At 36.8% G+C, this 14608-nt stretch overlaps 1 protein-coding gene across 13 annotated transcripts in view; it reads left to right on the top strand.

Moving 5' to 3' along the window:
- LOC119843876 (splicing factor SWAP) overlaps nt 1-14608 on the top strand; it is a 92733-nt gene that overhangs the window by 21630 nt on the left and 56495 nt on the right. For all 13 annotated transcript variants that reach the window (XM_038373796.2, XM_038373794.2, XM_038373802.2 and 10 more), the window contains 3 exons: nt 7408-7645; nt 8370-8501; nt 8870-8963. In XM_038373796.2, coding sequence (XP_038229724.1) covers nt 7408-7645; nt 8370-8501; nt 8870-8963 — 464 coding nt within the window. The remainder of the gene's footprint in view (nt 1-7407; nt 7646-8369; nt 8502-8869; nt 8964-14608) is intronic.

Below are 14608 nucleotides of genomic sequence, written 5' to 3'. Positions count from 1 at the left end.
ACACCATATAATGCCAGGAGTCACAAATTCAGTACCTGTACCTGATTTCCTTGGTAATGTGGGCATATGGGATCTCAAGATCAAGCCCCATGCTTTCTTGCGTTTCGTGAAGTTGGTAGTAACTTATCTTGGGATCACTTAATAAAGAATGGAAATTACTTGGATTTGTACTACTAGTGTACGCAGATGAATGTCTAGTAGGAATGAAACAAATCTTTAATGTGTTCAGTATGAAGTACACTAACAATGTTGCACATAACATTGATGGCATAAGTAATGTATTTTAGACTTGCCATTCGTGGGTGCTCACATAGTAACAATAGAAAGAAATGCCTCTTCCTACCTCCCTCTGGGCACTTTCTTTCCATGGTTTCATCATCCCCTAATTGAGGTCACTCCACTCCACTTCATTGTGCGTATGGTTGACTAATGCATTTGAAACTGCAGCTTATTTAGCATCCATCAAATTGCTTTCTGGTCAAGAAAGACCAACGTTAACATCTCACACCAGGCCTCCTGTGAGTTTCTCAAGCTCAGTTTCCAATTCCAGATTCAGTTCAAAGTGCTGGTGCTACTCCGCAACAAGTACTCCAGTGGGTTGGGGCCTACTTATTTTAGAGACAGATGAACGTATTGAGAGAGAGAGAGAGAGAGCTCTGCTAATTGCTGCTGATTGAATCAGAAATGGTCAATCTTCATGCTGTCTCAGTTGTTGACATGGGCCAGTTTTATTTCTTTGTCTGTCATTCTTACCAGAGGACAGATTTCAAGGAGATTCAGGGGACAGTTACTGTTGTAATATCAGTCATGGTACTAAATTTGACATTACACAAAACTCTCAGAGCTCATAACCTTCTGTGCATGTTAATATTTTTTCCTTAATCAAAATGAGAAATACAGTTGATGTTGCAAACAACGTACTTGTCCCACCAACAAGATACCAATTCCCTTCTGGCTGTGCTTCATGATGTTCTAGTGGACAGTTCCAGGAAACACCTGTTAGGTGTACTGTTTTCTCATCCTCCTGATAGTGTTGTCACAAATGCATCTGCAACTGGTATTTTTTGATTGGCTAAATTGATCAGTTTGCTCAGAACGTCCCAAAATGCAGTGACTGGCTGTCTGCGTGATGCAACTTGTTCAGTGCCTTCCAGCATAAATTTCAAGTGACTACCTTGGGAAGTATAAGCAGTACAACTTTTTAAAAATCTGTGCCTGAATAAGAGAGGCTTTATAAATTTGAAGTAAGATCCCCTTTGAGCCTGGGAAATGGAAAACTTTGAGGAAACTTACTTATTTTGCACTTGCCTATAAACAGGGAATTAGAACCTTTGAAGTGTTTTCTGTATTACCTGTCTCTCGATTACTTTTAGTCCGGAAGTGGGACAAGATTCATCAGCTGAGAACCAGAGAATTGGCACTGTGTAAAGTTTTACCTGTCCAGTGTGAAGCTCATTTGCCACTGTAAAAATAACCCTTGCTTGTCTCCTGTAGAAACTTTCTAGTTTGGAAAGGACAAATACGATCATTCACAGCCTTCCATATAGAACTCACATTTTATCAGAACAGTGCAGATATTTGTGAATGTGGCACAACTTGTTAACTATCTTCATCTACTATGATTTATTTATAAACCTTTTGGTGTACTATCAGCCTTTAGGATCTGCCAAGTTTACAAGGTGGGGAACTTTTTTAAAAGGTTGTTCAGTGTATTAGAGTGAAACTGCAAAATAGTCTACCTTTGAGCATGCAGCATGTGTAACTATCTTACACATAAACGCTGTTTGTTATTGTGTACCATCTTGTTTGTGCTAGGCTTTTGAACTGTTTTGAAGAGGATTGAGTATTGATTTTGCTGAAGGAATCCCAGTGTGAAACACTGCATAAGGTTCTTTGTTTTCATTTTGGTTTTATTTTGGTTATGGGTTTGGGGGTTTGCTTGGGGTTTTTTTGTTCTCCCCACCCCCAACCTCCAAAAATATGGCTTTGGAGAAGAATTAGTTAGTAATTTGCTTTCACTTTGAGCTTCTTTTAGGGTAGCTTCATAAGAAATACTTACTGGAAATGCAGTCGTGCAGCATTTCATTGCCAATAAGCCTTATTAAATACTCAGCTCATTATCCTTGGTTTCCCTCTTTGATTTATTGTATACATTTTAAAGAAAGCAGCTCTAACCATGGGTAGTATATGATAATTGACTCCATCTTCCAGTCTGCTTTTCAATAGACCAAATGCACAAAGTTGCTGTCTAGATGGCTTCAAGCTTTTATCAAAGTAAAGCACTTACCCAGGTTTAAATAATGTCTGAAGTGTTTTTTAGTGATCATAATGTAACTTAGGCTTTCTTGGTAGTAAAAATTATCTGGTAAATTGTTCAAAAAGGACATAAAGCTTACATTTGAATAGTAGTATAAGGTTTTTTTATTGCAGCTATTGATTAATTTTAATTGAAATTATTTGTATTTATAAATCAACTTGGAAGAAATAAAACTACCAATTAAAAAAGAAAATAGCAAGGTCTCAATAGTAATTTTGGATGATTGCACTTCATATTAACTTTTCTTACAAAATGGCTTTTTCCTCTATCTCAAAATAGCATAGAAATAAAAAAGATCCAGCAAAAGGTGATTCTCTCCTAAGAGAGACTTTAAAAGTGAGGTCAAGTTAGAATGCAGAGCAGTAGGAGGAGATAAAATAGAATGGTATAAACTGTATAACTGAAGAGGAAGCATTATGCATTTCTGTGATAAATAGAAGACTACGAAGGGATATGGTGAAACTATATCAATATAAAATTAACTTGTGGAACTTGCTGTTGCAAGATATTGTTGAAGTGGATAGTTTTAATCTGAAAACAGGATTACATATAAGAATAAGCATAGCATAAATTGTTGCACTACCTAGAATTAAGTTACAAAGGGCTCTTAATCTTCATATTCTGACCATAAAATGATCTCTTGGGTGTCTCTTCATGGCATGGTATTTAGTTGTGTGTTAGTTTTTCTTAACTCATTAACCGCTGTTTTTGGCAGTATCCTAGTAGTACATTCTGATGATTGCCCTGTTAACTCAGGTTATTTGGGTTACTGTAACATCATAGTGATGTTAAAGCCTGTTAAGACATGACTATTGTTTTCTTGATTAAGATTTTATAACTAAAGCCATAGTGGTGCATTTTTTTTCAAGGGGTTTATAGTGAACTCTTGGTGGTTATTCTTTCAGACCCTGATCTTGCAGTTGACAACTTTCAACAGCCCTGCGCTCATGCAAAGCATTAATTTAAGTCAGTTAAGGATTGATGTTTGTCCCAGGTGGTTACAAAACACTTGAAACATTTTAAAGCAACACACAAACTGTACTTCTATATTATTGCTTAAAGTTCACGAGTTGTATTTTGTCTAGATTTTTGTCTGCTTTTGGAAGCTGAAAAACCTTCAGCTTGTTGATGCCATCACTTAGTAAAGAACCTTTTACATAAATGTCTTAGCAAGCTGAGCCAATCCTACACAAGCAGCATTTAAACAGCAAATCCGTAGGCTGTTAATGACTTTTTGGGGGCATTAGCTACTAATTAGTTACATTCTGAGACCTTGCCGCATGTAGTAGTTGGAAAAATTCAGATTCCCACAAAACCTATATTAAAATCATTCATAGTTCTTGTACAGTATTAATTGATACGGTCATTGGACCAAATTAAGCTCTGGCATAAGAGGATACAGGTTTCACTGAAGTGAAAGGGAGATGTGCCCCTTCATGTGTAGAGGATCCATTGTAGAGTTGTGCTAATCTTCATTTAAAATGTTTGCTTTGTAATAAGTAGATGGGTATAAAATATTTAGGTAGGGCAAAGTAAAGGCTAGAAATTTGAGGGAAATTTGTCTGCTTTCGCAACTCAGTGGTAAGAAATTGAACACCTGTCTTTCTACTTTATGATGCATAAAAAAAGCCCTTGCAAATTTTTCTTATTGGGGGAGTAAGGGGGAGGGAATATTGAGGGTTTTTTTTTAACATTAGAAATTCAGATGATGTCCAACTTGAGTATTCTTTCTGGTTATTTATGTGATATCCAAGATAATCTATGGATGTCTTCTGCAGTCCATTTCATAAATCTGAATATATCATGGAGGATGACATGACTGTTTCATGCTATCTACACAGTAACATCAAGGTAATTTTAGGATGGGTTGTATCTGTGACTAGTGTTTGATGTTTCTAGAGAGGACTGAATCAGCATCCAAAACACTTGAATCCAAATCTGGAAATTCATTTTGATGGCAGCAGTCAGGCTCAAGTCTTTAATAAAAGCGTAGCTAGGTGTTTGGTAAATTCATTGCCTTGAGCAGATTCCTTGTGGCCTACGTTCTCAAGAGTGGGTAGTGATTTGAGGAGACTGAAAACATTTCTGATTGGTTTTTGGTACTTCCAGGATCCAGCTGTCATAATTGCCACTTAACAAAATCAGAATGTAGCAGTGGCTTTTCTGTAAATGTAGAGGGGGGGAAAAAAGGAACATTTTTGTGTTATAATTTTTTCCATCAAAATGACATCTTTATTATGGTGGAGAATATATTATATATGCTTGTGCTTAAAAGTTATATGTTAAAAAGGTGGTGATAGGACTAATTGGGGGATTTTGTTACAGTTATGTCCTTTCTTGTATAAGCATTGAATCTGTTTGGCTATATCTGTACAGACAGGGTTTTTATATTGTGTATCAGTAATTTAGCTTAGTAAATAGCAGTGCGGTACAATTAGTTTTTCTTCAAGACATATTCATGAATTCGATGATAAATTTTAGAATCACATCCCTCAGAAGCAAAGCAGTGACAGCTATAAATTTTCCTGTAGATTGTTGTTGTCTCAAAATCTTCTAAACACGATGGCCAGGTAGTCAACCTTTTGCTCATCTATAGAAGTGAAGTTCTTCTGTGGTGATTTAGTGCTAATAAATTCAGTGCATTTGAAGATGCTGAAGGTGAATCTTTTTTCTCATGCTATTTTTTACTGTAAGGGAATATTTGGAGATGTGATAGGCTCTCTACTAAATCAGACATTCTCTTACGGATGGATAGGAGAATTCAGATAATTAGACAATCAAGAAATGCACCAGTCTTTCCAAATACAAAGTATTGGATGTTAAAGGTTGGTCATAATTTTCAAATCTGTATCAAGTTCTAAAAATTTACACACAATCCTATTTGTATTTTGAAAAGTTTTTACTAAGTTGCATTTGAAATTGTTGCATGGATTTTTTTTTTCTGTTCCAGTCTTGTTTAAATTATAAAAAATACTGCTGCATAGTAATTGATAGAATGCATGTTTAAAGTCAGATAAAGATTAAACTAAAATTTTGAACTTTGGGAATGTGAAATCATTGCACTGAATTTCCTTGATTTCTAAATCTGTTAAGCAATATAACCAGCTATAGCTAAAAGGTGTGTCATTCTTACTGTGTTGCGTATATCATGAGTAAAGTTTGGGGTAAACGAGAGGGAAAGGATTGTAGAATTCCAAAAACTAGACATTGCAATTTTCAGAGGTAAAATCAAGAACCTCACGGAATGACATTAAATTAAATGAATTAAAACCCTATTGAGCTAGATGGTGGTAGTTTCTCCTGCATTTTTGGAATACCACCTTATAGAAGAACTAGGGCAGTTCTCCTTCACAGGCACGGGGCAGTGTTTGAGGAGCCTGATACGCTCTCTGAATGGAAGTGAAATCAACTGTGTGGGGGTTTCCTGTTGTCAAAGATGGGAATGGGGGAGGCCTGCTGAATTGAAGGTTCCTCATTCTGATCCCATGTGCGTTTACCTATAGGCATCTCGCTCAACTTGAAGCCCTTGTTCTCTTTTCTGTTACTTAGAAGATAACCTCTTTGATCTGAGATACAAGTCTAGCTCAGCTATTACCATTCCTATATTGTTTCATTATGCTGATTGCATTTTGATTTGCCATGTTTACCCCTGCAGTTCTCTTTTGAGAATATTTGGCTGTTAGATTTTAAATATGGATGAAATACAGGGCTCATGAAAGTGAATTATTTAAAGACCTGGCTTTACAAGTATGGGCCACTCAAGCTTTCTACACAGGTCTATCAATGCACGTCAAGCTTAGTGTACAGTGTCACTGCTTTTCTAGTCCTGAGCCTTTCGAGACCTGCCCTTCACCCAAGCCATCATGTAATTTGCTATGGATAGAGACTTGAGATAAGCTTAAACCCTCTCTCCAGGTCTAAACATCTCTGAACTTTTGGAGTTTGTCCTCTCTGCTGTAGAGAGAAATCCACTGGCAATCGGATGAGACCAGTTTATTTTCACAACTGAAAATTATGCTGTTCATAACTGAACACCAGTGGCATGTTCAGCTGGTGTTTCATAAATGAAGGATTCATACATCTATAATTAATAGAATAACACATTAATAGCTGTGAATTTTGTGTATTTTGTCTCTTGAGGGTAAAATCTTAATTTTGTTGTGCCAGTAGTGCATGTGAATTATGCAGGCTTTTGCAGCCCATGACAGTGAGGCTACAGCTACTGCTGAAGTATTCTAAATAGACATTCCTCTGTAAGGCATGTTCCAGCTAAAACCAAAAACCCTTGCAAACTTTAATGTTTCAGGTTTTATGCATGAATGTATAGTTTTAAAGCTAATTAATTGGGAAAATTGTTTCTTATTCTACATGACTGGGTACAGATTAAATTGTAACTTTAAGTCCGAAAGTTTGTAATGCAGCTATATCTTTAATATTAAAAAGGGGGAAATAGCTTAACCAGGCAACCTGGATTTTTGGCAATTTATGTAAACTATCATTTTACTTGTCTTGGATAACCTGGAAAGATTCATTAATCTTTTTTCTAAAAGTATTTAGAATTAAGTAAACCTTTGCTAGAACTTTTCTGTATTCAAATTAATTTTACTCTAATAGTACCTCACAGATTAATGTTCTAATTTTCTTTCCTCAAATTAAAGAAGCTGATTTTGAGTATAAAATACAAATTATTTTTCCTAATATTTACAGTGTACACATGGTTTTAATTTAGCTAATACTTAAGTATTCACTTTCACGAAGAAAAATTGCATGTTAGCATTCTTTTCATGTGCCTTTAGTGGTTCACTTCACTGCTCATGCCTACTTGGTTTCCATTTGGCCTTGGATGTGCTCCTATACCACCTTCAATACGTCTGCCTCATTTAACCTAGCTGTGTTGATGTGAACCATATCTATTTTCTGTTGTAAGAAAAGGAATAAAACATTACTTGATTTGAAATGTGAATCAGTGACATTCTAGTTACGTTAGCAGAAAATCGATTTTTTTTTTAGCATGTGTTTTTTCTTCAGACTTCCTGAACTGTTCTTAAAACAAATGTTTGAGGGTTTTTTTTTTTATTATTTCTTTATAGCAACAGTCGCAGCCATGTATTACAGTTACTATATGCTACCTGATGGAACCTATTGCCTGGCACCTCCACCACCAGGAATAGATGTTGCTACCTATTACAGTGCACTGCCTGCAGGGATGACTGTATCAAGCACTACAGGAGTAACATCAATGCCCCCACCTCCTGGTACTACTCCTCCGCCTCCCCCAGATGCAACTGATTCCAATAGTGGGTTGACATCTACTACACCTGCTGCAAGGTACCATACTTTCATGTTACATGTATAGTTCCTATATTCAGTGTAAAAAAAATATATTTTTTTAAGCAATGAAGGTTTAATTTTAGTTTCACCAATGTAATGGAATGCCTCTTGACAGTATGTAGGGGTGATGGTTAGTTTATAGTTTGGACTCAGATGTGGTCAGGGACACACTACAAATGCATTATAAATTCTTAAAAATATAATTATTACCACACATAAATTCCATTTAAAATATTAAATGTTCTTTTCCTGCATGAAATTGATCCCTATCTGAGGCATGTTTAATTTAGCTATGTGACATTAAAAGTATATCAAGTGAGATTGCTTGTGATTAGTTTAGGCACTTGTAACAACTGTTTTCGTTTAAAGCAGCTTGGATTATGTGCACCACTATTATATAAACCATTGTAAAATGTTTTGTAACACTTTTATTAATCACCGTATTTGTGATTGTTTCCAGAGATTCCTCAGATAACATTGGTGCAGAATATCTCATTTTTATGAGATTAGGGGAACCAAAATGATTCATTGAATGTATGGTTTTTCGTAATTTATGGTTTATCAAAATGAAATTTTTGCTTGAAAGCAAATATTTAATCTGTAGAAGTACGTGGCAACCCAAAGAGTGAACTCCTGTATAAAATTTTTGGTAAAACAATAATTTAAATAGAAATGTGTTCATATCGCCTATGTATAAATAATGGACTTCTGATGTTTGCAGCACTATTGCGCCAGTGGTTGCCATTATCCCTCCACCTCCAGATATCCAACCTGTTATTGACAAGCTGGCTGAATATGTTGCTAGGAATGGAATTAAGTTTGAAACCAGTGTTCGTGCCAAGAATGATCTGAGGTGAGAAAGTCTTCTCTTAACTTTCATTTTATATTCTTGAAAAAAAAAAATCAGCTGAATTGTTTATTTTATTGGCAATGCATGCATTTCTGAAGAAAAGTGTTTTAAGGAAGGTATTTGGTAATTTTTTATGTTAAAATTCAAGGGACTACTTAAAGTTAATGCTAAAACATGAATGCTAAAACTCGGAATCCAGAAGCTGTTCTTCTGAATGCATATATCCCCTGGGAATTTAGGCATAAGCTATTATATTTCAGAATACCAAATATTGTTCCTGTGCCTAAGGTAGTGAGATGGTAAATGATTGTTTGCATTTGTTGTGTTCATGTGTATATTTCACAAATTACTTTTTCCTTCTCTCTTAACAGGTTTGAGTTCCTGCAACCATGGCACCAATATAATCCCTACTATGAATTTAAGAAACAATTCTTCCTTCAAAAAGAGAGCAGTGACAACTCTCAGGTGTGTTTATGATAGGGCAGATGGTGGGGAAGGTAGATAATTTTGTTCTCTTTTGTATTCTGTATTCAGAGAGGAATATGTAAAACTGATTCCTGTAGAGAGCGTTTGTGTTGGGGAGGGACTTGGATGCCTTTTATTTCATGTAACATAAATCCAGAAAGTGTAATCAGATTTGTACCTTTATTCTAGTATATCATAAGCAAACAATGTTTTCGATGATAATGTGAAAAGTTAAACATTCTGAGAACCTTTAGAGCTCCACATACGGGAGTCTAACAAGAACATAAGAACGGCCCCACTGGGTCAGACCAAGGGTCTGACCAGACCATCTAGCCCAGTATCCTGTCTGACTGTGGCCAGTGGCAGGTGCCATAGTTACCAATCCACGAGACCACCTTCCCTCTTATCCTGTGACAGCTTACTTTGCGTAAGACCCTTTGGTGAGGGAACTTGTCAAAAGGCTTTCTGAAAATCTAAGTACACTATATTCACTGGATCCCTTTGGTCCACTTGCTTGTTGACCCCCCTCAAAGAATTCTAGTAGATTGGTGAGGCATGATTTCCCTTTGGTTGACTCTTCCTCAACAAATTAATGTTCATCTATATGTCTGACAATATTGTTCTTTATTATAGTTTCAACCAGTTTTCCCGATACTGAAGTCAGGCTTACAGGCCTGTAATTGCCAGGATCACCTCTGGAGCCCTTTTTAAAAATTGGAGTCACATTAGCTATCCTCCAATCAACTGGTACAGAAGCTGATTTAAATGATAGGTTATAGACTACAGTTAGCAGTTCTGCAATTTCACATTTGAGTTCCTTCAGAACTCTTGGGTGACTACCATCTGGTCCTGGTGACATATTGTTGTTTAATTTATCAATTTGTTCCAAAATCTCCTCTAATGATACCTCAATCTGGGACAGTTCCTCAGATCTGTTACCTAGAAAGAATGGCTCGGTTTTGGGAATCTCCCTCACGTCCTCAGCTGTGAAGACCGATGCAAAGAATTCATTTAGTTTCTCCGCAATGGCCTTACCGTCCTTGAGTGCTCCTTTAGCACCTCGATCGTCCAGTGGCCCCACTGGTTGTTTAGCAGGCTTCCTGCTTCTGATGTACTTTAAAAAAAAAAAAAAAAATTGCTATTACTTTTTGAGTCTTTGGCTAACTGTTCCTCAAATTCTTTTTTGGCCTTCCTAATCGTATTTTTACACTTCATTTGCCAGTGTTTATGCTCCTTTCTATTTTCCTCACAAATTACGCAGCTGCTATGTGGAGATCCAAAACCCAGAGTGACACTCTGCTCCCGTGAGGCTTAGGAGCATGGCAGTAGCACTTACCTCCTCCTGCATGTCTCAGCCTGCTGTCCCTAAGGCAGCTCTTTGTTTTTCTGATCCACTACCTTTCAGAGAAACTTTAACTGAGAAGGTCAGTGTAATCTGGCAGCTGTCCTGACTGTTCTGAATTGAGAAGACATGCTTCTTTCTGCATCCCACTGAATTTCTGCTTTTGGAGAAAGCACAGAACACACATGATTGAAGATAGAGAAGCAGAGTGGAAGAAGGCAAGAAAATTACAGTTTTTGTGGATTTATGAAGCTTTTTGGCTAAGTAGCAAATTGCCACATAAGCAGGTTCAGTATTCTCACAGGCTATGGATATAATAGGACAGAGCAGCATGTTAAAAGTGCTTCTAAAAGGGACTTTTAAATTGCTCTTACCAAACTACCCTGTCAAAAACGACTTTGCCTGTCAGGCTCTTAGTAAGCTGTCAGTAGAGCAATGGCAGCAGCAGGAGGACCCTTCCTAGAAGCAGTGATGACATCCATATAAATGAATTACAGAGCAGTAATTAAACCCAAACCCTTTCTTTAGAGCATCTGGCTGAGCAGTTTGGTCTCATGACTCTCAACAGATGCCTGTTTTTTTTCTCTCATTAGCCATCCACAACTGCTATAGAATCTTTCAGAACTTTGTCTTCAGATATCTTCTAACCAGAATCCTCTCTTAAACTGACAGTAACTTTGCACATAACTCGGTGAAGCACCTGTAAGGATTAAATATATGCATTTCTATTTTAAACGACTTTAGAGAGTTTACAGTGCAAATTCAAGGGTATGTGAGCTTTGGCTGTAGAGTGGCAGTATTGCAGCTAAGTACTATTCTTACTAACAAACTTTCCATTACACTGTGTAGGCTGCTCTTAAATTAGTAGATTTTGTAGGAATGAATGTGCTGCACAGTAGTTTTGGTTTAAACAATTAACTTTGGCATATAATTAGTACATAAAACCATTCACAGTTTGACGATCTGCAGCTAATGGTGAGTAATGGGCAGTGTCGCTCTTTACTAGCAGTTTCCTCCTTTTCATGGATGTATATCAAATTCTTAATATAGTTCTAACATAGTCTAGTTTAATTTATTAGCTAGCTCAGGGATTGGCAACTTTTGGCACGCAGCACACCAGGGAAAGCAGCTGGCTGGCCGGGCCGGTTTGTTTACCTGTAACATCCCACAGGTTCGGCCAATTGCAGCTCCCACTGGCCATGGTTTGCCATCCTAGGCCAATGTGGGCTATGGGAAGGGCAGCCAGCACATCCTGCAGCCCCCATTGGCCTGGAGTAGTGAACCATAGCCAGTGGGAGCCGCAATCGGCTGAATCTGTGGACACGGCAGGTAAACAAACCGGCCTGGCCCGCTGGTGACTTTTCCTGGTGGGTCGCGTGCCAAAGGTTGCTGATCCCTGAGTTAGTGTATGCTAGTATTTATAAGGCATAATTTCTGTACTCCAGAAAATTTGTGAAATTGAAACAATTTTCTAGGAAATTGTATGAGTTATTCTACTTAGTAAGATTTTATCTTGTGTAGTATTTTAACTTGTACTGGATTTCAGTAGTGAAGTGCTTTTGAATACAATTTATTTGTAAATTATTCATAGACTTTTAAAACTACAAGATTTTAATAGAAACTAATAATTTTATGTAAAAGTTTCTTTAATATCCAGCTATTCTTCAGGGGGCTTACATTCTATATTAGTTGCCTAGATTAATAAGCATTTATTAAAAAAAAATTGAGGAAATGATGTGTCAAAGAAAAGTGATATTAAGGATTCCCATTTAAAGTTGAAGTATTGTAACTTTCAGACCTGGTGATGAGTATAACGAAGAAGCCAACAGAACATGATTGATTAAGTTCCTTGAGATTTTGTGTAACTATGCAAACTTTTCCCTGTGTAGTTGTGCAAATTATTCCCTTACTTTTCTAAAAGATGAAAGCTATTTGTGCTTTTAATATTACAGATAGCAGTATTTTCTTTGCATACTTTATTCATATAACCAAATATAAAGCCTTTGATGCCTGCTTCTGCATCATTTCAAATCAACTTTTACCATTGACTTCAGTAGGTACAGGATCAAGTCCTCAATGCTATTTTGTTATATTTTATCACTCTAAACTGTTCATAGATTAGTTCATGCTTGGCCAATGAATGGCTGCAGAGGGAGGGAGGGATGAAAACCTCTGATAGCTGAGATATAAAATATGGAATGGGTCCCTCCTTAACATCTAAAATCTTTAAACAATAAGTACATTCAGAACAATCTATTAGGGAAGAGTTATTGAAATAGTTTGTTTTTGCTTATGTAATTCTCAGACCCTTAAGTCTTTCAGCTTTTTTTTTTTATGGAGAATACTCCAAATAGCCTTCACTCAATATATATTTCTTACCATGGCATTTTCCCATACCAGAATAATTGAATCTTATGACAATAAAGCCACTTGTACTTCTAATAGTATCATCCCTGTTGAGGATTTCAAAGCATCTAGGGAGTTTCGTTCACACAGTTTAGTTCACAAATACCAATGGCAGCTCAAAATATCTATAGTAAGAAAGAGGATTCCTGTTTCACTCTCCTTATTGAAGTCTGTAGCTAATTATTTCACATGCATTGTTAGCTTAGTGTTGCACACAGCCAGAACAATTGTGCTCTTATGTGGAAAGCTCTTAAATAATCAAGCCCCAATCTGTGTTTTTAATTTCCATTTATGAGTTACTTTTTACACTGAGTTGGTTTCTTAATAACCCTGTGTTCACTTTCTGATTGAGGGGAAGGGCTGGGTGATCTTTGAGACTCAGACAGGAGGCTGTCAGATGGGAGGCCTGACAACAAGCAAAGTCCCAGCTTATGTGCTGTGACCCTACACAGATGTCTCCTCCCAGAATCAAGCAAGGAGCCACTCGGGTGGTTTCCCTTATCTCCCCTCCTACCTGCCTTCTCTCTTTTTTGCATCCCAGTAACTTTTGTGGGAGTTATGGCAAAAACTAATGAACAAAGGAGATTTCAAGCCAGTGATGGGAGGAAGAAGAGATGCTTCTGATGCTGCCATTGCTATTATGGAAGAGGGCCCAGGAGTGCATGAAAACCAGCCCTCTTCTTGAGAGATGGTTTTGTGAATACTTCCAGTCTGCCCTGAATTATTGTTAAAAGCAAGGAGTTCACTCCTTAACCCACTTCTGGTTAGTAACAACCTCACCCCTCTTCTTCTCCCTTCAGGGGGCTTCAGAGCAAGAAGTGGTAATGATGTAGTGCTGCTGATGATAGGGAAATAAATTGTTTTCCCTATAGCAGCGGGAGCAGCTTGGAGTAGTTTAAAGTCACTAACTAGCTCCCCCCGATCTTTGTCAAAGAATGTATAAATACAAATTAAGAATTACTAAACAGGATGTTGTATGTTAGAAGTGGCATGATCTTTCATTCTGATCACTGTAAATGGTCTTCATAGATTCTCCTGAAGGCCCCCCAAGGAGCTTGAGACCAAGAATAATACAAATTGGAGGGAGGGCAGCTCTGGGCATTAATTTTGAAACTCTACCTCCTTAAAGAAATAGCTGAAGTAATGCTACTGGCAAAACAAATTCATGGAAAACCATTATTCTTTTAAATCATCCCATATTACTTAGGCATTGCAGGCAATTTGTATGTGTAATTTGTGGCTTTGTATGTGTAATTTAATATCTGATATATTCAGAATTAACCAGGAACAGCAGAATGATTTAAGAATTGTGACAGCCTTGCCTCTATATTCACTCACATTTTTTCATACGTTTTAATGCATTGTTTGTGGTTATTAAGTTAATTAGATTTACTTTAAATTCAAAAGAAGCAAGAGACATTATATCTGGTTATTACCAGCAGCGTTACTGATATATAGTGCAGCTAATCAGACTACTCTTGAAATGGCTGGAAGATTTCGAGCTCCATCATATTATAGCCATTTTGGGCAGAGTTGTTAATATAAAATTCAGTCTATTGGACAGCATGAAGGATTATATGTATAACAAATAAGTTATATGTTGAGTATCACCTATGCAAAGTTGTTCGTAAATTGACTTGTATAGTGATTCTAATTTACGTATTTATTGAAGAGTGAGGGAATGGGTTTTAGGTAATACCTTACAATTAAGACACGGAAATCTAGTTTCTGTTCTGTTAAATCAGCGAAGAGCTTATGTTTTATAGTAGTTGTACTATAATTGATGAAATGTTTAAAAAAAAATCGATAAAATATTCGACTGCAGTTTCTCTAGTTGAGGGAAAATCTTACGCAACATGCATCCATTCTTTCAAAGAAATACTTAGAGAAAACACGT

The sequence above is a fragment of the Dermochelys coriacea genome, chromosome 15 (genome assembly GCF_009764565.3).
Source record: "Dermochelys coriacea isolate rDerCor1 chromosome 15, rDerCor1.pri.v4, whole genome shotgun sequence".
NCBI lineage: Eukaryota > Metazoa > Chordata > Testudines > Dermochelyidae > Dermochelys > Dermochelys coriacea.
The sequence above is the reverse complement of the archived record's forward strand: the minus strand, read 5'-3'. Positions and strand labels throughout refer to the sequence as shown.